Source organism: Rhinolophus sinicus, chromosome 16 (assembly GCF_057876585.1).
Source record: "Rhinolophus sinicus isolate RSI-liver-muscle chromosome 16, RSI-T2T, whole genome shotgun sequence".
Lineage (NCBI taxonomy): Eukaryota > Metazoa > Chordata > Mammalia > Chiroptera > Rhinolophidae > Rhinolophus > Rhinolophus sinicus.
This window is the reverse complement of record NC_142516.1, coordinates 147,838,362-147,866,286: the sequence shown is the minus strand read 5'-3', so window position 1 is coordinate 147,866,286 and position 27,925 is coordinate 147,838,362. Positions and strand designations below refer to the sequence as shown.

At 39.1% G+C, this 27,925-nt stretch overlaps 1 protein-coding gene across 1 annotated transcript; it reads left to right on the top strand.

Moving 5' to 3' along the window:
• Nucleotides 1–2,127: 2,127 nt before the first annotated feature.
• On the top strand, nucleotides 2,128–23,778 carry LOC148755117 (uncharacterized). The gene is made up of 4 exons (XM_088793444.1): nucleotides 2,128–2,250; nucleotides 8,463–8,940; nucleotides 10,080–10,130; nucleotides 22,539–23,778. The coding sequence occupies exons 1-4, from the start codon at nucleotides 2,128–2,130 to the stop codon at nucleotides 22,775–22,777; spliced, it is 891 nt and encodes a 296-aa protein (XP_088649570.1). The 3' UTR covers nucleotides 22,778–23,778.
• Nucleotides 23,779–27,925: the final 4,147 nt, after the last annotated feature.

The following is a 27,925-nucleotide window of genomic DNA, read 5'->3' as shown; positions in this document are numbered from 1 at the left end:
CCTGCGCTGCAATGAGGCGCCTGGGTCTGGGGATGGGGTGGGCGTGGGGGGGTGGGGGAGAGGTCAGCATCTCCCTTCCCCCAGCCCCTAATCTCACCGCCTAAACAGACCTGAATTCTAAGCTGCCCTTGCCTTGACTCCAGAACCACAAAATGAAGCCCGTCTTCGCCTCCCTTAGGGAACCAGAGCTGCTTTGTGGTTCGTTGCCCGCCGGGACACCCGACTGCCGCAACCTAAAGACTGTTTCTGCTTGTCACCGCCATCAACTTGAACTTCAGAGCGCCCAAGCTCGCTCGCTATCTTCGTGCTCCGCTCCATCCACCACCGAATAACTGCCCTCAACTTGAGAGTCGCTTTATCCGGAGGCAGCTGGAACGCCCCTCGGGAGACCCGTCATTATTATTATTAATTATCGTGATCCTCACTGCATTATTAATGACTACAATGATAACTGGCATCGCTATCAGCATCTCCCGGTTCACTGATGTCCCCTGAAGTCCCAGGCTGGCAGGAGGTCACTCCTAGAGCAGAGGCCGGGTGGGTTCTGCTCCGGGCGCGAGCAAGGGAAGGCTGCTGGGGCCGAGGTCCCGCGGGACGCGAGTAAAGGAAACAGGTCCTAGGTCCCGCACACCCTGTCGTACGCTGTCCCGGCCCCTTTCCTTTCTGCTGGCACCTTTCCTCTTCCTCCTACTCCCCACCCCTGGCCCCTTTGTCTCTTTTCAGGCGAATGGTTTCAGTCTCAAGTGGTGTATGTTCCTCACAAAACTCGGAGATCAAGGGCAGATCACAAGCTGGACTGGAGGTTCGGGTTTCCCTGTGTTCCTCGTTGTTCTCCCGCATCATGGAGTGGCTAGGAAGGCCTGGGCTTTCCAGGCGACTTGTCGCCCGCCCAGGTCGGCAGGACTGGGGAAATGTGTTATGGTGGGTCCCTGATGAGCGCACTACAGTAGCATACCAGGACACACGGATACCCAAGTACTCACTAGGGACCCAGGTCCTCCCCTCCCCTTCATCACGCCATCGAAACAATCCAAAGGGCACGCTAGGCCTGTGTCCAAGAGCTAAGAAATAAAGGCCTCAAAATAACCCCACCAAGACTTGGTTGAACCCTTGCATGCGTTTTTACTTAAATGGACACGTGCCCCGGAATGCGACCGTTAGGATCCAGAGTAGATATTTATTTATTTATTTCAACAAATACTGGTGAGTTGATTGATTGTCGTTTGGTAATATCGCTCCGGTTACACAGAAATGTGGAGCTTCGTCGCCCACTGCTACCCCCAGCAGACCTCCATGAAAGGTTTCTATTTTTAACTTGCAGCCCAGAAAGTGGCTGAGAAACGTTGCCCTCCTCTCTAAATTCCCTCCCCACTCCCCACCCCCAACAGATTGTTGCCCAGTTTTTATTTTAGGGAAGAATCTAGATCCTTTCAGAATGGATCGAGTGATCCCGCCTAAACCCTCAGGCGGGTCCCGCTGAGCGCCTAAGAACGAAAAGGCAGCTGTAGCAGGTTGAACAAGGTGTTACGAATGACCACTTATGTAAACCAAAAGCAGGGCAGCCCGAGGGTTCGAGTTCATGGTCAAGGCTGTGGGGCGACAGAGGCCGCAGTGTCCATGCCCCGCCCCTGCGCCGCCGCGGCCCAGATCTCGGGCGGGGAACCACCGGCCGGGGTCTTCCCGCTCCCTCCCCGCCTCCACAGGGCCCAGTCCCGGAACTGTCCGTGCTGGGGCCACCTTGTCGCCCTCCCACGTTCCCCTTTTGTTCCCAGGGGCGGACGAGCTTTTGAAGAGGTGACACCTCTCTTGGTCTCCAGACCTGCGTCCTGCCCTTGTCCCGCATCCAGCATCCCGCCTGTCGGGCCATTAGGAATAAGCTTCCACGAAACTCGCAGGCCAAAGCTGGGGGCGCCCCTTGATTTGCGTGCGTCCTTTGACTTGCGTGCGTGCATACAGGCGGGCAGTCTCTCTCTCTCTCTCTCTCTCTCTCTCTTTCTCTCTCTCTCTCTCTCTCTCTCTCTCTCTCTCCCTCCTTCAATCTCTCGCCATGCCCCAACATACACACACATACATGCTTACATACTTACCTCCTTCGGTGTCCCCCCTCCACGGACTCGCGTGGGTGGGATGGCCCTGAGTCACAGAGATTGGGGGTTGGTGGCGGGAGGACCCATCGAGAAATGCTCCACTGACCCTTCCACTCTTTCCCAGCTCTCCCATCTTCCTCCCGCCTCCCTCCGAGATGGCCAGGTGCCCAGCGCTGTGGAATCAACTCGGTTTTCGGTGTCCACAGCCTAGGTCACACTTCCCAAGCCCACGCCTCGAGCCACCAGTCTGAGACTAAGTTGAGTGGGGCTACAGCAGTTGGGGTCCCTCAAGCCCACTTCCCGGGGAATGTGACGGGCCAGACTGTCCGGCTTGCCCTTGGGCCCTCTGACCTTGGGTGTCCACTGGGCTGGGGGAAGCCCCCTCACCTCTCAGTTAAACCAGGAGAGAGTGAAGGAGGAGCTGACTACTACGCCTACCCCCACCCCAAACACACACACACACACACACACACACACACACACACACACACACACGCACACACACACACCTCTCTCACTCACCTCCCCAACCCCTGCCTCAGCCTCTTCCTTTCCTAACCACCTGAAGCCATTTTTTTTTTGTCCCTGAGGCCAAGGCGGTGGTCGTAGGGAGCAGGACGAAGCGCCGCGCCACTAGAGAAGGTGGGGGGTAGAAATAATAGTAATGTTAATGTCAAAGATAACCATCGTAGTTAACGCTCTGCGCCTGGGCTGCTCCTTAGAGGCGGGCGGAGGCCTGGGGAAGCTCCTGACAGCACCGACGTGGGGGAGGCGTGGGGTTTTCTTGGGGGTGGTGGTGGAGGAGTCTTTTATGTTGTTTCCCACAAACAAAATTTTGGTCTGGAACCTGGCAGAGCCGGCGAGGGCCTGGCCAGGAGGCGCGCTGGGCCTCTTGCTGCAGACGCGGCTTGTTCTTTTGCTTTTCTTTCTCCTGGCCCACTGGGCCCACAGTGGTTGGTGTGGCGGAGTGTGGTTTCTCGAAACTCTTGGAGTCGGTTGGGTCTGTTTGCCCGCTGCCCTCCTCCCTTCCCCCCCCCCCCCCCCCCGCCTGTTCCCTCTCCCTCTCCCCGCTGGCAGATGAATGGTGGCTTTAATGAGCATGGGCGCGGCGTTGGCCAGGCGGTTCTGAAGATGCTCTGACCTGTAGGGAGGGCGCGAAAGGTCAGGCTCACGCAGGGCCCGGCTTGGGCTCCTCCCAGACCCACGCTGCTCGGATATTGATCCTGCGAGAAAGATAAACAGAAAAGCTGGACATTCGGTCTTGAATACTAATGAGCCAGGGTAGGAGTTTTAATTGCTATGGACTTCCTTTTTCCAGTTAATCTTTGTTGCAGACTTCGCTGGAGTCAGTCTTTCGAGCTCGGTTTTGTCTCCTTCTCTCCCCGCCCTCCTCCTTATATTTTCATTTGAAAATGCCCAGGCGAAAGAGACCCGTGTCAGCTTGACTTGCTGCCTCTCGCAGTGCCCGTGTGAACGCGAGAGCCCGCAGCCCGCGTTCCCAGCGTGGCGCTTCTTCTGCTCACTAATTCTGGAAATGTAGGGGATCCTATAAAATAAATTGTTTCAATGTGGCTTTGGGGAGTCTGCTTCTTGACTTCCTCACCCTTATTGTTTCAAAGACTTCGTGTGTCCTTGGCCATTAAACTTCCTCTCGACAATTGCATCTTTTTCCCCAGGCACTGAACTCCTTTCTACTCCAAACCGGTGCATTCCGTCCCCAAACATGCTCGTTTCTCAAGTCTCCAGGATTTGGCAATGGCTTTGCCAACCGCGGGGTCTAAGTGTTTCAATCTAGCAGTGATTTCTTAGACAAGCTAATTCACCAGTTTACATAAATGTAGTGTTTTCTTTGATACCTATAAACAACAGTGGAATCTGAGACAGAGACCTAAGAGAATTTCTAGAAAGATTTCTACCTCCATTCTTGCTATGCATCTGATAACTTAGTGATACTATTTTTCTTAAAGCCATTCTTGAATTAAGTTTTCTCTTGAAGCTGTATAAATTGACTGTAAATCCCATAAAGCAGTTTTCGGCTGTGTGATCAGGAGAAAAAAAAAGCAAGCCTGTTTCTGCAACAGGCTATGTAGAAATGTGTTGAAACCCAAGGCAAAAAAAAAAAAAAAAAAAATCAGCTGTACCAGAATAATTTCCAGTATTATTCTGATCCTTAAAGTTTTGGACGAAATAAGCCCATATTTTACATCATTGCCAATAGGTCCCAGCATTGAAGTCTCCTGAGGATTCTATTTCACTTACACTTTTCAGCCCAAACTTTTTTTCTTCACACAATGATTTATTATGTAGGTAATTTTAGGGGATACAGTTTACAGCTTGAATTATTAGACTGAACACCTCTGGCTGACACCACGACGCCTTTTTTTTTCTGCCTGCAGCTGTGAGTCACAACCCCATTTTCATACCCAACCGCTGCACATTCCTTCACAATGTATATTTCCTTCTTGCAAAGATCAAACATGCTTTGGTCAAAGTGTTTATTTTAAAATACAGGAAAATTAAAACTAAACACAGCTCTACTGAAAAATCCCCAAATGTATCATATTTTCCTCCTCCTGTGCCCACAAAAAAAGTAACAAATTGCACCACTTTCTAGAATAAAATTTCAAATCGAAGGGGAACACACAGGCACATACAGACACAATTTTCATTTTATTATTGAAACACATTGGGGAAACCCTCCACTTCTCTTCATATTTGAATTACTGTGTGGATGTCTTTAGTTTTTAACCATAAAAATACCACAAGCAAAACAACATATCTTTAAGAAGATGCTGACAGGCATTTACTTTTTTCGCCTATCTACACACTCCTCATTTCTACGTATTTTCCCCATCTTAGCATTTTTCTTTTAATTGTATTCCAGAATATAACTTCAAGGGGAGAAGAATATTTTGCCAAAAGGAAGGGGATAAAAGGAACTCAGAAACAAGTTAACATTTCCCAAGCATCTCAGTAGGTCTTTGGTGTGTACATGTGTTTCCTTTTTCTCTTCAAACTAAGGTGAAAAATAACAAGGTAGAATGGTTCTTTCTTAGCACCTCTGTCGTGTAAAGTGATTTTAGCTGTGGATTTTGGTGGACAAGCTGTTCTGCAGCCCACTATCTATTGCTCTTTTTGAGCTCCTCTCGACTCTCATGTGAAAGGGATATAGACTTCAGCCGCTCCTCTCTGAGGCAGTTTACTCAGCTTCTCAAGCCACACAATCCTTTAACAAGGGCGAAACTGTTAGGCTGTTTCTAATCAAGTTTGGAAGCTGAATCTTTTCCCTCTGACGACTGTGCCCGGGGTGGATCCGGCTAAATGTCTGGCGCTGCGGGCAGCAGGCTCAGCAACCCGTTTTTCAGACACAACACCAAAGAATGGCATTGAAAGAATCGCGTGTTACAGAAATGTTTAAAAATATTACCCCCCTCCCTTATTTCTCCTACTTCTGAGCTAAAAGGCAAAAGAAGCCGAAAGGAAATTCAAAACGATATTAATTTACCTACCTAAGGCAGACCAACAAACTAGAAAGAGACTTAATGCTTTGAAAATGTACTCTACAGAATCTTTCAAATTAGAAGCTGCTTAGGATCAATTTCAGTAAAGATTTTTTTTTCTATGATTCGATTGGGTAATACTTTTTTAGATATTCGTGACAATGAATTAACAGCTAGTAGTCTCTTTCAAGGAAGAATTTGGGAGGCATATAGAAAATAATCTATACGTCATCCTCTTCTTCCTGTTCTTTAAGGGGAGGTAAATTATAGTACATACTATTTAGATTTTTTTTTTTACTTTACAGAAATAAAAACATATTTAGCCTTCATATATCATTGAAAATTCTTTGCAAGAGTGAGGAATCAGGGATTTTCAAGATGAAGAACAAAATAAGGAATCAGATTAGTATCTTCTTCTAAAATAACATTTTTTTTTCTCTGTTGGGTTTTCAAATGATCTTTTGGGAGATATTTTTATTTATTTGAACAATCTCTTCAAATTAAAATGCATTAAATATTTCCCCCTAGATAGCTAACTTCTGACAATCAAACGTTTCTAAAAGTTCTAAATGAAAATCAAAGACTTTTTATAAAGCCTTAGTAACACCATTTCATGTCACAGCCAAACCAATTTATCTGAACTTCCTTTCATTTTTGGTAGATTACCTGATACATCAAACAAAACAAAACAAAAAAACCTCACCTTGAAAATGTCAACTGTTCTGTCAATCTTATGAGAAACTAATTTCATGATATGCAATTGGGGTTTATGATTTCATTTACATTTTTTAAATCCAAGGGAATTAATTCAAAAATTGATTTGGACTAGAGAAGAGACATCAGCAGGTAAAAATCTTAAAGTATAAATCAAACACATCTCAACTACCTCCAAGTACATACATACATACATACAACTTTCTTGAAAAAAGAAAAATGTCTAAACTGAAATCAGCCATCTGACTTCAAATACCTTCTAGGAAAGTCTAACATAGGTATTTTACAATATCATCTAAAGTTTCAGGGTGACATCTTTCTAAATCTTCATGTGATAATTTACTAATTCAGAATGTAAAAAACAATTGGCTTTATTGGGCAAAATATTGCTTCATCTATTTGTTAACAGATATTTTGCATAGGGTACTATTGTAATTTATGTAAGTTCTCTTTCTTTTGGACAATTTTTTTTTGGGCACTTGTAGGCAGTCTACTATTCTCTTGTGCCCCCAATATTTTTGCACTGGAAAGTTGAATGTTGGGCACTCTGAGGTTGATAATCAAACTGATTGCCTTTCCTGGAAGCAAAAGATGTCTCTCTCTGACAGATGCTACTTTGAGGGTCTTTTCTGCGAAGCGTTTCTCAGAGGTAAATTAGCTTCATCATTTGCCACTCTGTTTTTCTAAGGTTTGTGGTCCAAGTGCCAGCCCACCCTGAAACATACCATAGGTTCTGTTTCATAGTGGCAAAGCCGCCTACTTCTTTGCTTCAGGTTTCGTTTTGTGTTTAAAATACAATAAAATAAGTTTTAAAATCATTTTTAAGAGAGCACTTTCAAGAAGCACTTCCTTTCTTACAGCCAGACAGCGCTGCTCCCCAACCTCTTGGCTGGAACCCTTGCTTTCGATTTGTTTGTTTCACGCATTTCCCTGAAGAACCGGGCTCTTTGCGCTGTTTAATTCTGCTTTAAAAATGCATCGCTGTGCCCTGAATCCTCTCTGAAGCAAATTGCTATCAAAAGTGTATCAGATTCGTTCCAAATGTGGCATTTGAATCAATATTCCCTTGCTAGAAATATTTTTTAAATTGTTTTTAGCATAAGAGTCCACACTTTTGCAATGTATTTTTCAATTGTAGTTCGGTTGCCTGTAGTTCTCATGATAAACAAAAAGTAGCGATTACCGTCTGCTTGGACCTTCCTTCATTATTATTTTTAGCCGGTGTATCATTACCTAACTGGTATGGGTTCTTCTGTCCAGCTCTTGATGATCTAGTTGAATTCTAGACATTGTGCCAAGAAGTGTATTTGAAGCAGATAAGTACTTATAATACAAATGCGTTTTGTTAGACCTGATGGATGCTATTTTTCTTTTAATAGGTTTGTAGCAAACTAACACAATAACACAATGTATTCCTTTTCAAGGTACATTGTTGAAACAGGTCTATTAAGAGCGCGTTGAGCTATTTCTCGCTTCTATTGAACAGTCTGTTGCTCAAACACAACAGCCAACAAACGCCAGCTGCCTCAACAAAAGTAGAAACCTAACCCTTTTATGTAATGTTTTAACAGAAAGGGTAGCTCTGTTTAATTAAAAACATTGATGATTCAGTGAAACAATGGAAACTCAAGTTCAAGTGGTGCTCTATTGATTTAAGATGATTTTTACTAGCAATGGGTATAATTCATTTTCCCCCCAGCTCCCTCTTGTGTAAAGGGGTTCCTTCTTGGGGCATTATTTGGGTGAATAGGAAAAGACAGCGATGGTTATTGCCTTAGAAACCTGATTAACACACGTTGCTTTGAGGATAAGGTGTTTAATTTATAAGTGCACCCCATATTTTTTTGTCAGTTTATTCGCGGTGGGGAAGCTTTGAAAGTAGCTCCTCTCAGCAGGTTAAAAAGTGAAGTCTGCGTCCTGGCATTTAAATGTCTTTGTTATTGTGTCAAGCAAGTTGTTGAAAACCGCATGCTCGGAATACTAAGGTTGGGCAGCTAGATGAGGCAAGTTGTGTGTGTGTGTGTGTGTGTGTGTGTGTGTGTGTTGTTTGTGTGTGTCTGTGTGTATGTGTGTACACACACGCGCAAGGCTGTGTGTACGACGAGGACCATTATTTTCATCAGCTGTTTGCTTGCCCGCGCCCGACTGCTCCTCTTTGCAGAACCGACGGCCTCCGGGCTTTCAACTCTGGAAGCGAAGCAAGAATTATTCCTCCATTGATACTCCCTGCTTGGGAGCGTCTGCCCTGGGGAGCGAGGCTCGGTCAAGGGGACCCCTGGCAGGGGAGCACTCGAGGGCTGCGAGGTTCCGGGTTTCGTTCTCCTGCGATATCCGCGAGGAAAGCCCGCGAGGGGCGCCAAGAGCCCTGCTCCCGGTGGGAGGGCGGCCGTCTGGAGGTCAAGGTGGGCGGAGGCAGGTGCGTCCCTCTGACCGGCAGCGGCGCCGTCCGAGCGGCGCTCAGCGGCTGCATTTCTCACTCCTTCCTCCCAGCCGGGCCCTGAGGCCCGGCTTCACAATTCGGGACCCTTGGGAGGCAGCTCCCGTCGACCTCCCTCCCGCAAAACAACGGCCACGAAAGCCCGAGTTCGCGAAGCCGGCCTGCGGGCCACCCCCAGGGCCTCCGCGCGGGCCCTTCCTCCGTAAGGAACCCTTCCCTGCTCCGCGCGCCCCCGAAGGGGTGGGGCGGGGGGCCGGGGCGCTGGCCTCCTGGCCCCCTGGGTCCTTTCCGGCGGTCGTCCTAGGCCGGGGGGTAGGGCCAGCGGCCGAGCGCCTCGGGCGTCGTTCGTCTTCGCAGCTGCCGCCCAGGCCAGCCCCGCGGCCTTAGAGCCGCGTCCTGCAGGCCGCGCCGGACCCGGGTGCCGCAGTTTCCCCTGCGCCCGGCGTCCTGCGCGCCCAAGGACACAGGGTGCACGGCCACCTTCCGGGATTTGGCCTTGCGGGGCGCCGTGCGCCCCAAGGCCCGAGGACGGTGGCCATGAGACCTCGAGGCCACACGTGGCCGTCCGTGCCGCCTGTCAGGCCCACCGTCTCCGATGAAACCCGGGGAGAACACGGCCAGAAAAGGAACCGAGAGGGAAATGTCCACATGGGGCCCGCAGGCCTTAGTGAACTATTTAAGCTGTTCCTGGTGTTTAAAGAGGTTTTTCAGTTTTAAAAGAATGTTGTAAAAAAATATCAGCCCTTGTTAACTCCCTCATTATATGCCTTTTTCCCCTCAGCTGAACAAGCCATATTTCCTGAAACTGAGGAGCTATGTAAGTGTTTAAACATGTGTCAAGTGTCTTATAAATAATACAAATTCATAAAGAAGAGGAAGACATTTAACTGATACCTGAAGTACTTGGCATAGCTACATTTCACTATTGGGTTGTTTTTGGCTGTGGAATTGTAGTGAGAAAACTACTCGGAGATTATGTGGCATGTCATGAAGCCCTTTCCTTTTCTCAGTTTACTCTCTTTGAGTCTGTACTCATCCCTATCTAGAAATGCCTTTGCGCATTCCAGGAAAGCAATTCAAGAGGTCTGCAGAGTCTGTATAATATAGGCTTACTCCTCAACTCAGTATTTTGGAGTCACCTCTCTGTTTTTTCCACTCAGGCCCCTCTCTCTCAGAGTGTCTGCTGCTGTGACATTGCTGACATCCCACACCCCCCATGTTAGGATAGGGTTAGTGTTGCTTCTGGCAAAAATGACACTAGGAGAGATGAGGTATGGGCATTACATGTGGGTTCTGGGCTAGCAAATCATTTAAAACTTTTGTGTTCATTCTCTTGCCTAGAAAAGCTGAGGAAAGATGTTGCCCTAACACAATTTGAAACCTCAGAGGAAGGTAAGTACAACATATTATTTTACAGTAAAATGACATATTTTGAAATTAGATTAAACTTTAGAGGTATCCCCGTACTTTAGTTCCTTGGATGACATTAGTCATCTTGGTTGTCATTTTGTGAAAGATTTCGGTGCACGTTCTATTTATAGCTGTTAAAATGTCCAAACTAGAAGAAAATGTAGACATTTTCAGTTATTAAACTAGTCGAATGTTTTCATAAAGTCAGAAGTATCTTAATTTTAAAACATCATACTCCTAGTGAGTGTAATTATCTTCAATGTGGTTGGTTAACAAAAATTGACTACATTGCAGATTTGAGGAATAGGTTACCAATTCACCCTCCCAAATAATATTCCCTCAACATTCTCAATTTGAGGCTTTGTGTCTTTCCCTCATACCTTGACCATATTGTTAAATTAGTCCTGATCCTCGCGCTGTGTCCTTGGTAAAACTCCCTCCAGATATTTCTAGGGTGCTCAAGAGATGTCTTACGTATTTTCAGTATCAAGTTTGGTGAGCTACCAGATTTAATAGTTAGTAGTATACGGCATTTTAAATCCATTCTTCAATAATTTACCTTCTTCTGTAGGTTTTTTTTTTTTCATGCCCTTTGCCTCATCTGCACGCACTGTTGCTAGTTTTGGTGGGTGTTGCCCCTCTTATCAAGCATCTCTTTTGTGTGCATTGTTGCTTGCTGCTTCTAGATGTAGCTGGTGATGAATGTATGTGTAATATGGAGATGCTAAAGCTTTGCAGTGTTCATTGTCAATTATCTGTGATATATTCTGTCAGAGGTTCCAAAATGGTCTGCAATGTACTCTGTCAGTGGTTTTAATATAGACAGGTATTTTCATTTTTATTTACCGCACTCTCTCCTTAGAACCTAGATTTAAATCCATGGTAGTTTGAGCTAGGGATAATGCCCAGTCTCAGGAACTATGGTACGTTCAAAATTACTCATCTCCTTTAAGCACCAAGACTTTGTTTCAAGATCAAGCAATCTAATCTTCTTTTTGCTTAAGATAATAAGTTTACTCCCAGGAGGCTTCTCAGTCTTTCATGTAAATAGACTGCAGGTGGTTGTTTTCCTGTTCTTTCAGAGTTGCTCAGATATGCATGAACCCAGATAATGGAAACAGCTTAGACTATATAGCTGGGGAATAATTGGGAATATTCCCCTTCCTAATAAATTCACTCAAAGTTAAATCTACATACGTACTAATAAATTCACATATTGGCAGATGAAAACTTTGCTGAGTTTAACAAATGCCTTTTTGATGTTTAAACAGTCCATAGTAAGAATATCAACCATCTGTTGAAAGCCCAACAACAAGTTGTGAATAATCAATGCATAGATAATTCATTCATTTGTTATTTGTACTTAGACATTAACCAGTTGTCAACAAGTTGATATCTAGTCACTCTTTTAGATAAGCCTCTGTTGCTAAACTCAGATAGGGCATTTTTATTTTGATTTTTAAAAAATTTTATGTGTCACTCCCAATTCTTTACGAGCACATGGTGCCTCTTTATAGGAAAAGATGTACAACATTTAGTCCACTGTCAGGTAGCTTGCTCTTTAATGGTAGAGTTAAGGCAATTATATACAATGACTAAATAATACAGGGAAAGTAATACTAAAGTATGGAGAATGACTAAATAATATAAAGTATAATAAGTGACTTAATAGAAATGCCCATGACTTGTTTTAGGATGTTCAAAGATGGACAAGGTAACATCACAAACTGTTAAAGGTTATATATTAAGTTGGTGCAAAAGTAATTGCAGTTTAAAAGGTTAAAAATAATTGCAAAAACCACAATTACCTTCGCACCAACCTAATACAAGGAAACAACATTCAGGCTAGCAGCATACTTCTCAACATTAACAAGGGATATCTAAAGACAAATAATATTTTAAAAGGGTTGAGAGAAAATACTTGTGACCCAGAATGACATACCCAGCTAAGCTATTATTTAAAAGTGAGGGTTAAATAAAAACATTTTCAGACAAAAAAATAGGAATTTACCACTTTGATAATTATTATAGAAAGTTATAGGAAGTACAGGAGGAAGAAGTCTGTTAAATCCAGAAGAACAGAGTAAACTGCGAGAAGAAATGATGCATAAAGAAGCTGACCATTGACAGTGGGAATATTGAAACAATTATTGCATATATAAAATAATAATGGTGCTGACTAATTTAGGATGTTTAAAAACATGATGGGAACATAACTTACCAAAACAGAGAGAATATGATGTAGAAAATAAATATGAATAGTTCATGATAAAAAATTTCAGCAAAAGAAGGCATCTTCCTCAACTAGATAAAGAGTATCTACAAAAGAACAACAACAACAAAACCAAACCAAACCAAAACAGAACAACCAGCTGATATAATACTCAAAGGAAAAGACTGAATACTTTCCCCTTAAGATTTGGAACAATATAAGGATGTCAGCTCTCACCTGTTTCTATTCAACATTGTATAATATTATACTAGAACCTAACGTATTTATCTGATACATTGCTTTAAGAAGAAATAGAAAACCTATTATGAACATATAATTATTAAACAGATGGAATTATTTGTTTAAAAATTTTCCATAATAAAACACACCAGGTCCATAATACTTTTAAACCTTTAGGGCTCAAGGAACAGATAACTCCTGTTTATACTAACAGTTTAATAAAATTTTTAGAAAAAGAAGGAGAATTTTCCAACTCATTTGACAAGGGTGATAAAATTTAGCAAGGATAGTAAGAAAAAGAAATTTTATAGCCTAGTTTCACTTATAAACTTTGTTTTTAATGCAAAAATCCTAAATAAAACATGAGCAGATTAAATGTGGCATGTATAAAAAGTACAATCTTAGTTGAGGAGGATTTATCCCAGGGATTCAAGGAAGGTCTAACAATAGAAAATTTACTGATATAATCTACCACATCTACAAATTAAAGGAAGAAAATGATATGATCACCTCAAAGGATTCAGAAAAATGTTTTGGTAAAATTCAAAACATATTCATAACACAAATTTAATAGGAATGTTAAAGGAATTCTGTTAACAGGATAAAGAGTATCCTGTAAAACTCAGAGTAAGCTTAAGAAAATGTTCCCTTTTAAGTCAGAAACGACAAAGATGCCAATCTCATGACTGGTGTTTCACATTTTACTATGCAGGGCAATATTCTATGCAAGGCAATAAAAAAGAAAAAGAAATGAAAAACATAAAGACTAAAAAGCTATGAACAAAAGAAAAGAAGAAAAAGAAAATAAGCTCTCACCTACCTCCCCCCCAAAAAAATAATAAAATAAATAAAACCACAAAGGCTAAAAAGGAAAGTCAAAGTTGTTAATTTTTCACCATGATTGCCTATATAGAAAACTCAAGAAAACCAAACTATTAAAATTAATACATTATATATTACAGAATCACTATACAAAAGACTCAACATTTCTATATACTATTATAACAACGAACAAGTTTAAAATGCAATTTTTAAAAAGTATCATAGAAATAGTGAAAACCTAAGGGACTTTGAAATGTATCTAACAAAAGATGTTGAAGATCTTTATAGGGAAAATTATTTTTAAAAAGTTATTTAAGTACATAATATAGGGACATAACATGCTCATAAATGGGAAGATTCAATTTTGTGAAGATGTAATTTCTACCTGCATTAATTCATGCATTCAGTGCAGTTCCACTATAAATTCTAACAGTTGTGTATGTGTTTGTGTGTGTGTAATTTTGTAGGTGAATGTTAATATTTAAATGGAAGAGTTAAATGTCAAGAGTTGCCAAGATAATTTTGAAATATAATGAAGGATTTGTCTTGCCAAATATAAAGAATTAGTATAAAGTTTTACTAATTTTAATAGTGTGACATTGGCACAAGGTTATAAGCAGAGACCAGTAGAAGAGAAGACAATGATAATTTGTTATATGACAGAGGTGGCATTATAAATCAGTGGGATGGAATATTTAATACATAGTGCTGCAACAATTGGCTAAGTGCACATAAAAACTCTAAGTCCTTACCTCAACTATGCACAAACCATATTCCAATATGAAAGTCTGCATTTGAAAAGCAAAACCTAAACATTTTTAGAAAAAAAAAAAAGAATATCTTTACGATTTCAAGGACGATTTCTTATACTAGACACAAAGAGCAGTCTCTGTAAAATAATTATTCTTTGTATGTTATCTACAAAGAAAATCTTTCTTAACACGTTGCGCACGGCGGGGTTTAAATCCCTCGTGAAGATTCTCGTGATCCGCACGCAACGTGTTAAACATATTTTGTGTATTTGGCCAAGTATCTATAAAAATGATAACCCAAATGCAGTGGCTGATAAGATAGACGTTATGTCTTTTCTGTAACAGTTCAGGGTAGGTAGATGGACCTTGCTTCATGGAGCCATCCTGGAGAACCAGACTAGTGGGGTGGCTTTGGTATCCTCAACATGTAGCTTCACGAGGTTTTCTCTAGTTTCTAGCATTTAACATGACAGTGTGAAGGAAGGTGAAGAGACTGTGATCATACACGCCCCAAATTTTAATGCCTATAAGAGGAGGCAGCACACACTACTTCCAGGTACATTCCTTTGTTGGCAACTAAGTCACCAAACTGCAAGGGAGGGTGAGGAATGTAGCTTAACTGAGTAGACATACGAGTATGTCTAGCTTCAACTATTACTGTGGAAAGAGAGAATGGAGGTTGGACAACTAGCAGTCTCTAATAGCTACATTACATTTTAAAATTTCTTCATAATAAAAAAAATCATCAAAAAATTGAATACTCAAACCAAAGACTGCTAGAAGTTATTTTCAAGGCAAATTGGTATCACGAATATACCAAAGGTGCCAAAAAATGTATTAGGCTGGTGCAAAAGTAATTGCGGTTTTTGCAATTATTTTTAACCTTTTAAAGTGCTATTACTTTTACACCAACCTAATATACCGGTATGCATGACTTGTATTCATCTTTTGTTATCGGTATATATTGAGTATTACAATTTTAATACAGTTTTTTCCTTTCTTAAAATTTGTGTACATTTTTTTTTTGGCACCTTCTGTATATAGACTTCTACAATAAAAAATGAACAACCAAATAGAAAAATGATTAAATAGCCATTTCAAAGAAGAGGAAACTACAATGGTTAGTGATGCTTATATTTGGTAGTAATCAGGGAAATGAAAATTAAAACAACAGGGAGATACTAAACATATTTGGTAGCTCACGTTATTGGAGAACATGGGGGAAATTGAGACTCTTATTCATTGTTGATGGGAATATAAATTAGAATAACTTCTTTTCCAAAGACATTTGGAAATACTTAAAATGGCAGCAACTGCTGGTTGGTAGTTGCTTATCAAAATATCAGTATCTGTTCTAAACCCTGATTTTTAATTGGTTACATGGCCATGCATTTCCCATCCCCCCTTACACGCAGGTGTGGCCATGTGATTAAGTTCTAGCCCAGTTCTGGTACAAAAATGTCTGCTCTAGAGAAATTCTTAAGACATTTACCCCAGGAGACATGTTCAAGGATTCGTTGCATCACTGTTTGTCATAGCAAAATAGTGGAAATATGTATCACTTGACAGGGAAATGAGTACATAAAATTGTGGTTTATTTATACAGTAAACACCATACAGCACTTAAAGTTAATGAACTGGATCTATATGATCAGCATGGATCTCAAACATAATATATGAAAAAAGTAGGTTTCAGAATGATACATGCAGTATATTATTTGTGTAAATTTTAAAAACATAAAACAATAGTGAACATGTAAACATACAAAACCAGTCATGAGAAGAATGCATAGTAACTTTAGGATAGTGGTTATCTCTGTGGAGATAAAGAGCATACAGGTAAGACTAGTTGTATCTGTAGCATAATTTCCTTTTTTTTTTTAAAGGTGATAGGAATCAAATATGGCAAAATCTTAATATGTTTGGATATCATTTAATTTTGATATTTTCTATACGTTAGAAATAATTCACAGTTAAAAGATTTAAAAATAAAGAAATACAATCATTAAACTGTTAAGCTCTTGAAATGTATTTCATAGAAAGATTAAACATAAGTGCTTAAAGCTAAGTTAGCTATGTAGGGTGAAAAAGTAGGACAGGCAAGATAAAATTGATGAGACAAAAGACGAAGGAATGATCACACTGAACTAGAGGGCTCAGAAGGAGGTGCGGATTTTAGGGGAGAAGATGATGATGCATTTGGCTTAAGGTTATTAAAATTCATATTTTAGTTCTTTTGGGATATCCTAATGGAGATATCAAGAAGGCGAATGGAAGTGCACAGACTTCAAAGTTACCTTTATGGCCATGGGCCTCACAGGAGTGGAGGAAATGCTCACTACAGCTTGCTGTGCTCTGGCTCCTGCCCCCCATTTGCTGGTCTCCGTGCCTGGTGGCTACCCCACAGTAGAATCTCAGCAGTAAATATAAGCCTCCATGCAAAGGCTAATGGAGGCTTACTCCCAAGAACAATAAGAAGAGCGTTTTTTCCCTCCCATAACTTTATCATCAAATACTATTTTTTTTTAAGTAAAAAATCCCTACAACTACAAACATTTTTTTGAAAACTAAAACTTGAAAGCAACATAGTATAAAAAGTAAATATAATATTTTTCCACCTCCAACAATTTTTAAATTATGAACAAACCTAGTTTTTGTGCAAAATTATCTAATGCAGCTTCCATTTTTTGAGTTGCTTACATTTCTATCCTAATCAGTAGTAACTCAGTTAAATGTTGTTGCCTCATTGTAATTAAGAGAAAGGATATCTTGCTATAGATACAGGGATGGATTTCTCAAAAGTAAAATTCAAAAGAATACTAGGTCTCATAATTAAGTTCGAGAACTTGTTGCAATGATGCTGCTAACCTTTTTTGATATCAGAGGGATCATTCATTATGAATTTGTACCAATTGGATGAACAGTTAACCAAGTTTACTATTTGGAAGTGCTGAAAAGGCTGTGTGAAAAAGTTAGATAATCTGAACTTTTCGCCAACAATTCATGGCTCTTGCATCATGACAATGTATGCACCAGCTCACATGGCACTGTGTGGGGCAGTTTTTAGCCAGTAAACAAGTAACTATATTGGACCCCCTCCCTACTCACCTCATCTAGCCTCCAGTGACTTCTTTACCCAAAGAGAAAGGAAATATTGAAAGGTAGACATTTGGATGACATTCAGGACATCAAGGGAAATACGACAGCTCTGATGGTCATTCCAGAAAAAGAGTTCCAAAATTGCTTTGAAGGGTGGACTAGGTGCTGGCATCGGTGCATAGCTTCCCAAGGGTAATACTTCAGAGGTGTCCATAGTGATATTCAGCAATGACGTATGTAGCACTTTTTCTTAGGATGAGTTTGAGAACTTAATTGTCAGACCTCATACACGAGTAAAAAATGTGCTTGTGTAGCAATACTTTATAATTCTCTCAGCAAATTTATGGATTATTTTAATGAATGTAAGCAGTAATGACATTGCTAAAAATTGTGTTAGATTTCTTGGCATTTTCTTTTGCCATCTTTTGTATATTTCTCACACTGGAATTTTCCTCCATTGGAAGTATCTGTAGAAGGAAGAAAGGAAACAAGTCAACTACTATACTTGGCCCTTGAGATTAGGGAGCAATTGTAATGAATTATTGATAAACTAACACAGGCCATGCTAAAATCTTTTGAATATACAAAACCTATATGAGGAAAACTTTAAACATTAAGTAAAAATAAATAGAAATAATAAAACTCATGCATGACAATAAATACCACAAACAATGTGAAAAGACAAATAAGTGGGAAAAATATTTGTAATTCATGTCACAGAGAGGTAAGATCCCTAACATACAAAGAATTTTTAGAAATAAAGAACAGAGTAACAACCCAGGAGAAAACTGTAGAGACATTTTAACAGATAGTTTCAGTAAAAGAAGTGTTTTAAATATGTGAAAAGATGTTCAACCTCACTCATAAATTAAAACCCTACTGAAATGAATCATTTCTTACCTATCATATGGGCAAAAACTCAAAAGTTTGATAACACAGTTTGTTAGAGAAATGGTAGGAAATTGCTGGTAAAAGTACAAAAAGATACAAACTTTATGGAGGGAAGTTTGGCAATATACAGTGGGTGCAAAAAATGTATACACGTTTTAAGAAAGGAAAAAAACTATTAAAATTGTAATATTCAATGTATACCGATAACAAAAGATGAATACAAGTCACGTTTGACTTCTGCAATTACAAGAGGTGCTCAAAGTGGTTGCCATCAGCATCCAGACACTTCTGATTACGGCAAACTACTGCTTGAGCAACGTTGACCAAAGTGTCCACTTGTATACATTTGTTTGGCACCCCCGGTATGCAAAATTTACATTTGTATTTTCCCTTTATATTAGTTTTCTATTGCTGCTGTAACAAATTACCACAAATTTAGTGGTTTAAAAACACAAATTTATCTTACAGTTCTGGAGGTCAGAAATCTAAAATGGGTCTGTAGGGCTGCATTCCATCTGGAGACTCTAGGTGAGCACCTGTTTCCTTGTCCTTTTCCAGTTTCTAGAGGCCATCTAGAAACTGGCTTGTGGCCTCTTCTTCCATCTTCAAAGGCAGTAGAATAGCATCTTCTGCCCTGTCTGACCAGCCTCCCTCTTATAAGGGCACCTGTGATTACATATAGCCCATCCAGATAATCTGGGATGGAAGTAAGGAGGTCCTTAACTTAATTACATTGTAGTGTTTCTTTAGAATGCAAAGTAACATAGTCACAGGTTCCTCGGGTTAGGATGTCCACATCTTTGGGGAGCCCTTACTCTGTCTACCACAACCTTTGATATAGCATTTCCACTCTGAGGAATCTATCCTACAGATACATCTACATATATAAGGATAGCATTGCTTATGATAGCCAAAGATTAGAAACAATGTAAGTGTCCAGTAAGAGGGGACTGGTTAAATAAACAATGGTATGTCCACAAAATACAATGTATTGTAGCTGTAAAAGGGAATGAGGAAGATTTTGATGTACTGATATGTAGCGAGATCTCTAGGATATATTAAAAAGTGAAAAAAAGCAAAGAGCTGAAAATTTTATATATTATGCTACCTTTAGTATAATGGAGGAAATATGTTTTGCTGGTGTTGCATAAAAGAATACTGGATTGACAAAAAATGAATAAAAATGATTAACTGCACACTGTAAGAGGGATTAGAGAGGTAGCTGAAACCCCTTAGTGAATACGTTTTTACATTATTTTGATTTTTGAATCATAAAAATATATTACATAGTAAAATTAAGGCCTCGTGAAGCACACAGCTTACCCCCTCTACCCTGAACACGTTTTTATAAGGCCTAACTTCAAGGATGCTATGAGCCATTGGCCTGCCACCAAAGTGCCTGAAGTTTCTAATTTGGGTCCTTGACTTGAATTAAGGGGCTGTGTTCAGTGAGTCCCAGTTAACATGCAAATGTGTAACATGCTAATCCAGATAATCATCCATTTATACTTTAATATGCTTTAGAATCTAAAGTTTAGTTAATTAGTTTTATGGAATACTCAGAAAAGTTCTGATGGAAGTCGGGATTGGGAAATGTCACAATAATGGGCCACAGTGTGTTCTAGGGGTGCGCCCTTGGGCAACTAAGGGGCAATATGAAGGTACTTGAGTGCATGAGGTTTTGTATTGGGGGGAAGGATATCAAACTTCATCTAAAAGATAGTTTTTCCTTTAATTTAGGTTTTCATTTAGCCCTGTCTGGAAAACCATGCTTTCTGCCCTATGCCACATATTTTCATTTCTCCTTCTTAGGTACATTTCAACAGAACTAAAGAAAACTTGGGTTTGTGTCTTAGCCCTGATGTTTACTAGTCAGGTGAAATCAGACAAGTTATTAAACCCCCCCTGATTCTCAGTGTTCTCATCTATGAAATGGAGCAAAAATTAAAAGGTAATTGTGAGTATCCAAGTTAAAATAAAATACGTGACAATATGGCTAAGCCTTGGACAATGAAAGTTGTTACAGTCTTTTTGAAGAGATGTGCAATCAAGTCATCTTTGAAATTTTGAAGCTGGAGTCAGGAAGCGGGTAGGTCCTGGAAACCTTGGACCTATCTGCCTGATTTCCTAGTCAGTTCACAGGGAAGTTTCACAAAGAAGGCGTGAGTCATTCTAAACAATGTTGTAGAGGAGAGACAAGTCAAGCACCTGGAGGTGAAATGGAAGACTGGAGAGCATAGGAGTAGGTAAATCAAGATGGAGAGCCTAGAGAGAAGCTGAAGCCAAAACAGAGCAGAGATGAGAACCAAACTGGCGACTAGGGAGAGGCATAGTTATAGAATAGGACTATTCAGGAGGAAACTTGAGAACTCGTGGTGCAGTCTAGCGGGCAACTGTTAGGCCAGACAACACATATACCTGACGGACAATAAAAAGTTGTCAGTAGTTTTCTCAAGCATTGGTATTTATACAGATCAGATTCCAAACAAACTAGATTAAATTCCAATGTAATTACTACATACTTTTCACTGCCCTCTTTCTTTTTTTAATTGTCATAAAGGAATTGATATTTATCCCTCCATGGTCAAGGATTGTGTATTGCCATAATTTTTAGTTGCTTATGGTACATTACACTCAATAAATATTAATTATTGGTGATAATATAAATACTAGTAATCCTTTAGATTGTAGATTTAACACTTTTATCTTTTGTTTTCTCCTAATTTTTTATTTTGAAGCTTTTCAAATATATTTGGATGAACTATTTGACATCGTGAAACTTCACCCCAAAACCTTCAGTATGCAGCTAATAAGAATTAGGACATTCTCCAATATAAATATACTACCATTAGCACAACATAGATACCGTCTGATATTCAGTTCATATTCAAATTTCTTCAGTTGTTTCAACAAGTGTCTTTTATAGCTTTTTTTAAAAAAAGATAAAGTCAGGGGCAGCTGGATGGCTCAGTTGGTTAGGATGCGAGCTCTCCACAACAAGGTTGCTGGTTCAATTCCCTCCACGGGATGGTGGGCTGTGCCCTCTGCAACTAAAGACTGAAAAATGGTGACTGGACTTGGAGCTGAGCTGCACCCTCCACAACTAGATTGAAGGACATCTGCTTGGAGCTGATGGGCCCTGGAGAAACACACTGTTCCCCAATAAAATTAAAGAAAAAAAAGATATAGTCACAGCGTGGCTGGTTAGCTCAGTTGGTTAGAGTATGGTGCTAATAACTCCAAGGTTGCTGGCTCAATTCCTGCATGGGCCACTTAGAGCTGCGCCCTCCTTACAAAAAAAAAAAAAAAAAAAGATATAGTCAAAGTCTCCACATTGTTATGTCTTCTTCATTAAAAAAAATCTAGAATAGTCCCTTTTTATTTTTTTATTACATTAACTTTTTGAAAGGTCTAGGCTACTTTTCTTATAGTGTGTCTCAATTTTTATGTTTGATTGTTTCCTCATGATGTCACTTAACCTGGTCTATACCTTTTCTATAAATGTGCTGTAAGTCTAGAGGCTTGATTAGACTCAGACTAAATATATATGTCAGTTTACCCATTATTAGTGATGCTACATTACTAGGTCACTTGGTTAAGGTGGTGACTGCCAATTCTACCATTTTCTTCTTTAAGATCTATGGAGTGATACTTCAGCACTGTGCAAATATCCCTTTACCAGTGAGTAAGCACACATTTACCTGTCTTACTAGGTGTGCCTTGATGTAGAGCTGATGCATATTCATAGGTTCAGACTCAGAAGACACCTCCATCTAGATCATTGGTTCTCAACTGGGGGTGATTTTGTCCCTCAGGGGACATTTGGCAATATCTGGAGACATTTTGGGTTGTCACAACTGGTGTGTGCAAGACTGTGTGTGTGTGTGTGTGTGTGTGTGTGTGTGCACATGCACGTGTGTGTGCGCATACTATTGGCATCTAGTGGATAGAAGCCAATGATGCTGCTATGCATCCTGCAATGCTTAGGAAAGCCCCTCACAGCAAAAATTATCCGGCCCAGAATGTGAATAGTTTCACTGTTGAGAAACTTTGGTCGAGATTTGTAATTAAGCTTCTCTCTCACACAGTTTGTTGACCTTTTTGGAGATGCTAGTAAAGTTTTGGAGCCTATCTTCAGCAATGGTAGAAATCAAGCAGATACTAGAGTCCATCAGAATTTTTCCATGTTTCAAACCAGGTAGATTTTTACTATCCACCTGTTCTGTCTTTCCATTTCTTTATAGGTATCTTCTCAAGAATGATTTAAATTGCTTCCCTCTACTCTCAATACACTTATAACATAAGGATTAAAAAAAACACCCCTACAATTAACATACTGAAGCATTTTTTTTTTTCTGCTTTTGTGTTTCCTAGAATATTTTGGAATGTCATCTTTAAAGCCCCAGAGCCAGGGGAAAAAAAATGGAGAAAGAAATATCAAGTTAAGAATTCACTGTTGGAAAAATGGCCCAGAGAGAGTAACCAGAGTTCAAGAAGGGGCAGAAGAGTGCAGAGGGCATTTCCACTCTAACACCTGTAAGTTATTAATGACCTTTGAAGTGATTGTTGATGGAAGCACTTGTACATTTGAGCTGCTTCATATGTATACTTAGTGTATTCAGAGAACTGCCTGGCTTCTGGAGCCCTGAAATATCTTCAAGCTGCATCAGAGATCAAACAGCAAAACCCATGACTTGGGAATATCATGTAGCCATATGACATGTGGACGGGTCCAGAGTATGAGAACTGATGCCTCAATAACTCTACGGTATATTTTTAACTCAGAGATTTAGCATCGCTTCCCTAACTTTTAAAGTAGCAATCTGAGAAAATAATGTCCCACAGTTTCAAGATAAGGTAGAGTTTTTATGCATTTGTTTTGGGTTCCTAGTCTTATGGGTTGGAACATAATTACCTTATTTTCATCCAGATTATCAGTAGCTAGCTTGTACAGCATTTGCTTGTTTTTGGTTTTTGCACTCCTGGGACAAGGACATTGCCTTTCCCTATTGAGAACTGAGTCAACAATTTTGTTTGCACTTGACAAGCATGGAATCACTTCAAGTCTACCTTTTCTCTCCTGTAGTATAGAGCTAGTACATGAATGCATTCAGTGGCCAAAGTTACACTTTTGGAGGAAGCAGCAAAATGTGGAGGTCTGTGGCTTTAATTTTTTTCCTATCAATAGTTCTTAAAATTATTTTTCATGTTTAGAGCTAGTACATGAATGCATTCAGCAGCCAAAGTTATGCTTTTGGGGAAAGCAGCAAAATATGTAGGTCTGTGACTTTATTTTAATTTTTTTCCTATCAATATTTCTTAAAATTATTTTTCATGCTTTTTCACCAACATATCTTTCTAACTAGAATCCCAGCAACTATTGGCACGACATGGTATTAAGAAATAATCCTAAAGAATTCAGTGGGAAATTATAGAATAATGATTTATTTCCAAAGTATAAATTTTACTTCGCATTAGTAGGCAATAGTTTTAGGTGAATAGTTTGATTAGAAATTGAGGATTAGAATTTAAGAATTTAATTCTGTTGGTCATTATTTACTTTTTCCTTGTATTTGCTCGGTTTCTATAAAATATGAAAAATTGAAGAAAAAGATATGACATAGTATGTATCATTATTCTTTTACATTATTCTGTATAAGTGAGAAGGGGATAAGTAAAAGGGAATAGGAAGAAGGTAAGGGCAATTATTCTAATATCTGGGGTCTTATCTATTGTCGTGGTCAGTAACTTTTCTTTATCTTTGAAATTTTCATTATTCTTTATGAAAGAGATTGACTTAGAGAAATACCAAAAATTGGCAAGGATAGTACAAGAAAATAAAATTATAGGCCCGTTTTATTCATAAATCCTAAGTGAAATCTAAGCAAACTGAATCCAGTGATGAATACAAATGACAGCTACATCATGACCAAATTGGAATCACCCAGCAATGCAAGTTTAACATTTGAAAATCAATTTTATTACAATTAATATATGCAATTTACTAGAGTAAGACAATAAAAGATAAAAGCCATATGATCATCTCAATAAATGCAGAAAAATAAAAAGGACACTTTAAACAAGCTAGGAATATAAAGGAACTCCCATAACCGGATAAAGCCCATCTTCCCCCACCCAAAAACCACAGCAAATATACTTACTTATGAAATGTTAATAACGTTTCTTTTATGTTAGGAACAAGACAAAGATGCCCCAAACCATCATGTCGATTCAGATTTTTTATTAGGGTTACTCTAAAGTAATGAGAGAAGAAAAAGAAGGTATAACATTTGCAAAGAAGAAACCAACATTTAAAAAAATGATATGATAGTCAATGTAGGAAAGCTAATATTCAACAGATGAATTATTAGGATAAATAAGAATGTTTAGCACGGTTTCTGGATACAAAAGGACAATTAAAAACTCAATTACATTTATACACCAGAAAAACTGTTAGAAATAAGATTTTTAAAACATTGCATATAACACCAAAAGTTATGAAGTAAATGTAACAAAAAGAGTTTATTCAAGAGGTCTAAATAAATGTAGAGCTTTTTTATGTTGATTGGCAAGACTTAGTATTGTAAGAATGGTAATTCTGCCCGAAGAGTCATTGAAATTTCAGTGTCCCCAACAGAGTTTTTCTTTGAATTTAAGAAGCTGAATCTGTGATTGATATGAAACAGCCAAGGTCCAAGAATATCCACGACACTCCTGAAGAAATTGAGGTTGCTACAAGACATTAAAGTTTACTCTACAGTTACAGTAATTGAGATAGTGTTGAACTGACACAGGAATAGAGAACAAGACCAGTTGAACAGAACAGAGAATCCAGAGTCAACCCCCTGCCCCACACATGTGGACATCCAGGGCACTGCAAATCAGTGGGCAGAAAAGATGGTTATTCAAAAAATGGTGCAAGTACAATCCAATTGGAAGAAAAACAAAGTCAAAATATATGAAAAATTAATTCCCAGTAAATTAAAGATTTAAATATGACAGGCAAAGTGATAAAACTTAAAAGATAATATCTGTTAACAAAACACAAAAAAATTCAAACTAAAAATGAAAGATTAATCAATTTGATTATATCAAAATGAAAAAGTTCTATTTCAAAAAGATGTCAAAAAATGAAAATATAAACTACACACTGGGAGAATATAATTTAACATATATAATTGAAAAAGGATTAATATCCAAAATGTATAAAAAAATCTTTTAGATCAATAAGAAAAAGAAATCTCAACAGAAAAAAGAACAGGTACTTCATAAAAGAGAAACACACACAACCCATACATATATATGAAGAAGTCAAATTCATTAGTAGTGAGGGAAATGCCAATTAAGCCATAATAAGATAGCATTCATATTTACCAGAATGGAAACATTTTAAAGTTGGATAGCACCAAATGTTGAATGATAGGGGTTATGGAGCAGAATGATCTGTCCTACACAGCTAGTGGGAATTTAAATGGCTACAATCACTTTGAAAAACATTTTGGCCTTATATAATGACAATTGACAATAGTAGTCAACAGGAAAGTGGAATGCTGGTGCCTACCAGCAATTCCACTCCTAGGAATGTATCCTTAGAGAAAGCTCATGCACGTGTTTATTGAGAGACAAGTGCAAGAATATTAACGGCAACGTTATTTAATAATGATAAAAACATAGAAGCAATACAAATTGTTCATCAGTAGTGAGCTGGATAAACAAATTATGGCATAGGCATACATTGATCTGTTTTATAGCAATGAAAATTAAGGAACCCTAGCTGTACTCATGAGTATGAATGAAGTGAATCTCAGAAATGTAGTATTGAGTGTAAAAAGCAAGTCACAGAAAAGTAAATATATTATTCTGTCTTAGTCGGTTCAGGCTGCTGTAACAAAATACCGCAGACTGGGTGGCTTATAAACAACAGAAATTTGTTGCTCACAGTTCTGGAGGCTGGAAGTCCGAGATCAGGGGCCTGCTGGTTGGGTGAGAGCCTGTCCGGTGGTAGACTTCTCCTTATGTCCTCACTTGGCGGAAGGGGCTTGAGAGCTCTCGGGGGCCTCTTTTATAAGAACACTATTCTCATTCATGAGGGCTCCACACAAATGGACCTAATCACCTCCCAAAGGCCCACCTACTAATACCATCTCCTTGGGGGTTAGGTTTCCACATATGAATTTTGGGGGGAATAAAAACATTCAGACCATAGTATATTCTATTTGTTTAGAGTGTAAATTATAAATTAAATTATACCTTGTTAAATTATACCTTGTTAAGCTCTATATACATATGTGATAAAAATGTGAAGAAAGGGATTGAACAATTATCACAAAATTCAGGATAGTGTTTACCTGGGGTGGAATAATGGCAGAGTAATTGGAAAAGGCACAGCATGGGTAAGGGAGTTCCTAAAATATCGACAGTGTTTTGTCATCCTAGGCTATATCCTACTAGGTACACAGGTGTTCCTGTTATTATTTTTCAAACCGTGTGTTCATAATATACACTTTTCTATTTGTGTGCTATTTTCACATTGAAATGGCTACAAAGATGAAGGATTTGTTAAAAAATCAGATGCATGACTCTTGGTCCTTTTACCTTTAACAAGGATTCAAATGGGTAGTGTTCTTGATTTTGAAGAGAGATTTTTTTTTTTTTTAAATAAAAAGTTCTTTATTTGGAAATAATTTCAAATTTACAGAAAAATTGCAAGATTGGTACAAAAACACCTGTTTATGTTTTATACAGATTCACTTATTGTTAACATTTTATCTTGCCTTTTTGTTAAAGAGAGATTTATCATCCCTCTCTCTCTGTATATATATATATATATATATATATATATATATATATATATATATATATTTTTTTTTTTTTTTTTTTTCTCTCTATAGACATATTTATTTGACATCTTATTTGAGAATAAGCTGCATACATCACACTCCTTTTCTTTCCAGATACTTCATTGTATATTTTCTAAGAAAAAGGACATTATCTGTTATAGAACCACAGTACATTTATTAACTTCAGGAAATTTCGAAACAACACTTTACCATCCACATTTCAATTTGTCAACTACATAATGTCCTTTATAGCATTTGTTTTTTTCCTCCACTAGAGGTTGCAGTGTACTTATCGTATTTAGTTGTTTCTTTAGTCTCTTTCATCTGGAACAGTTCCCAAGCCTTTCTTTGTCTTTTATAACAATGATAGTTTTAAAGAATGCTGAAAAATATTTGTTTTTAAGAGAACAATTCTTATTTTGAATTTGTTTGCTGTTTTCTCATGATTATATTCAGTTTATGATCCCAATCCAACATAAATGATCTTTTTCTCAGAGTATCACAACTTGAGTGCATAGTATCTATCTGCCTCTCATTGGTTATATTAATTTTGATAATTTTGCCAAGGCGTTACAATTTCTCCACTATAAAGGAGAGACATTTTTAAAAGGCTTTCTTTGGAGAGAGCTGTTGGTGGGCTTTGAACCCTGCTCCTGTCTCAATAGAGGTAGACATGTGATTTCCTCCTCACCTCAAGTCAAAAGAGAGAGGTTTCAGTGAGACCACGTGGAAAGCTTAATATGTGTCCTCTGATTTTACCAGGTCACAGTTCACTGGTGTCTGACTTCTTTTTAGGAAATCTAGACATCAAGAGAAAGGCTGGCTTGCTGCTTGTAGGTGGAGCAAAGGAGAGTTCCTAGTAGATTGGAATCGGCCTGTTCTTCCAGTTTGTTAGGCAACCAGTGCACGAATGTTTCCCAT

Excerpts from the sequence above, each read along its gene's own strand:
- LOC148755117 (XM_088793444.1), top strand. The coding sequence starts at position 2,128 with ATGGCCCTGAGTCACAGAGATTGGGGGTTGGTGGCGGGAGGACCCATC. Across the intron at positions 2,251-8,462 it reads CCTCCCTCCGAGATGGCCAG|AACCGACGGCCTCCGGGCTT; the intron begins GTGCCCAGCGCT and ends TCCTCTTTGCAG. Across the intron at positions 8,941-10,079 it reads TCCGCGCGGGCCCTTCCTCC|AAAAGCTGAGGAAAGATGTT; the intron begins GTAAGGAACCCT and ends TCTCTTGCCTAG.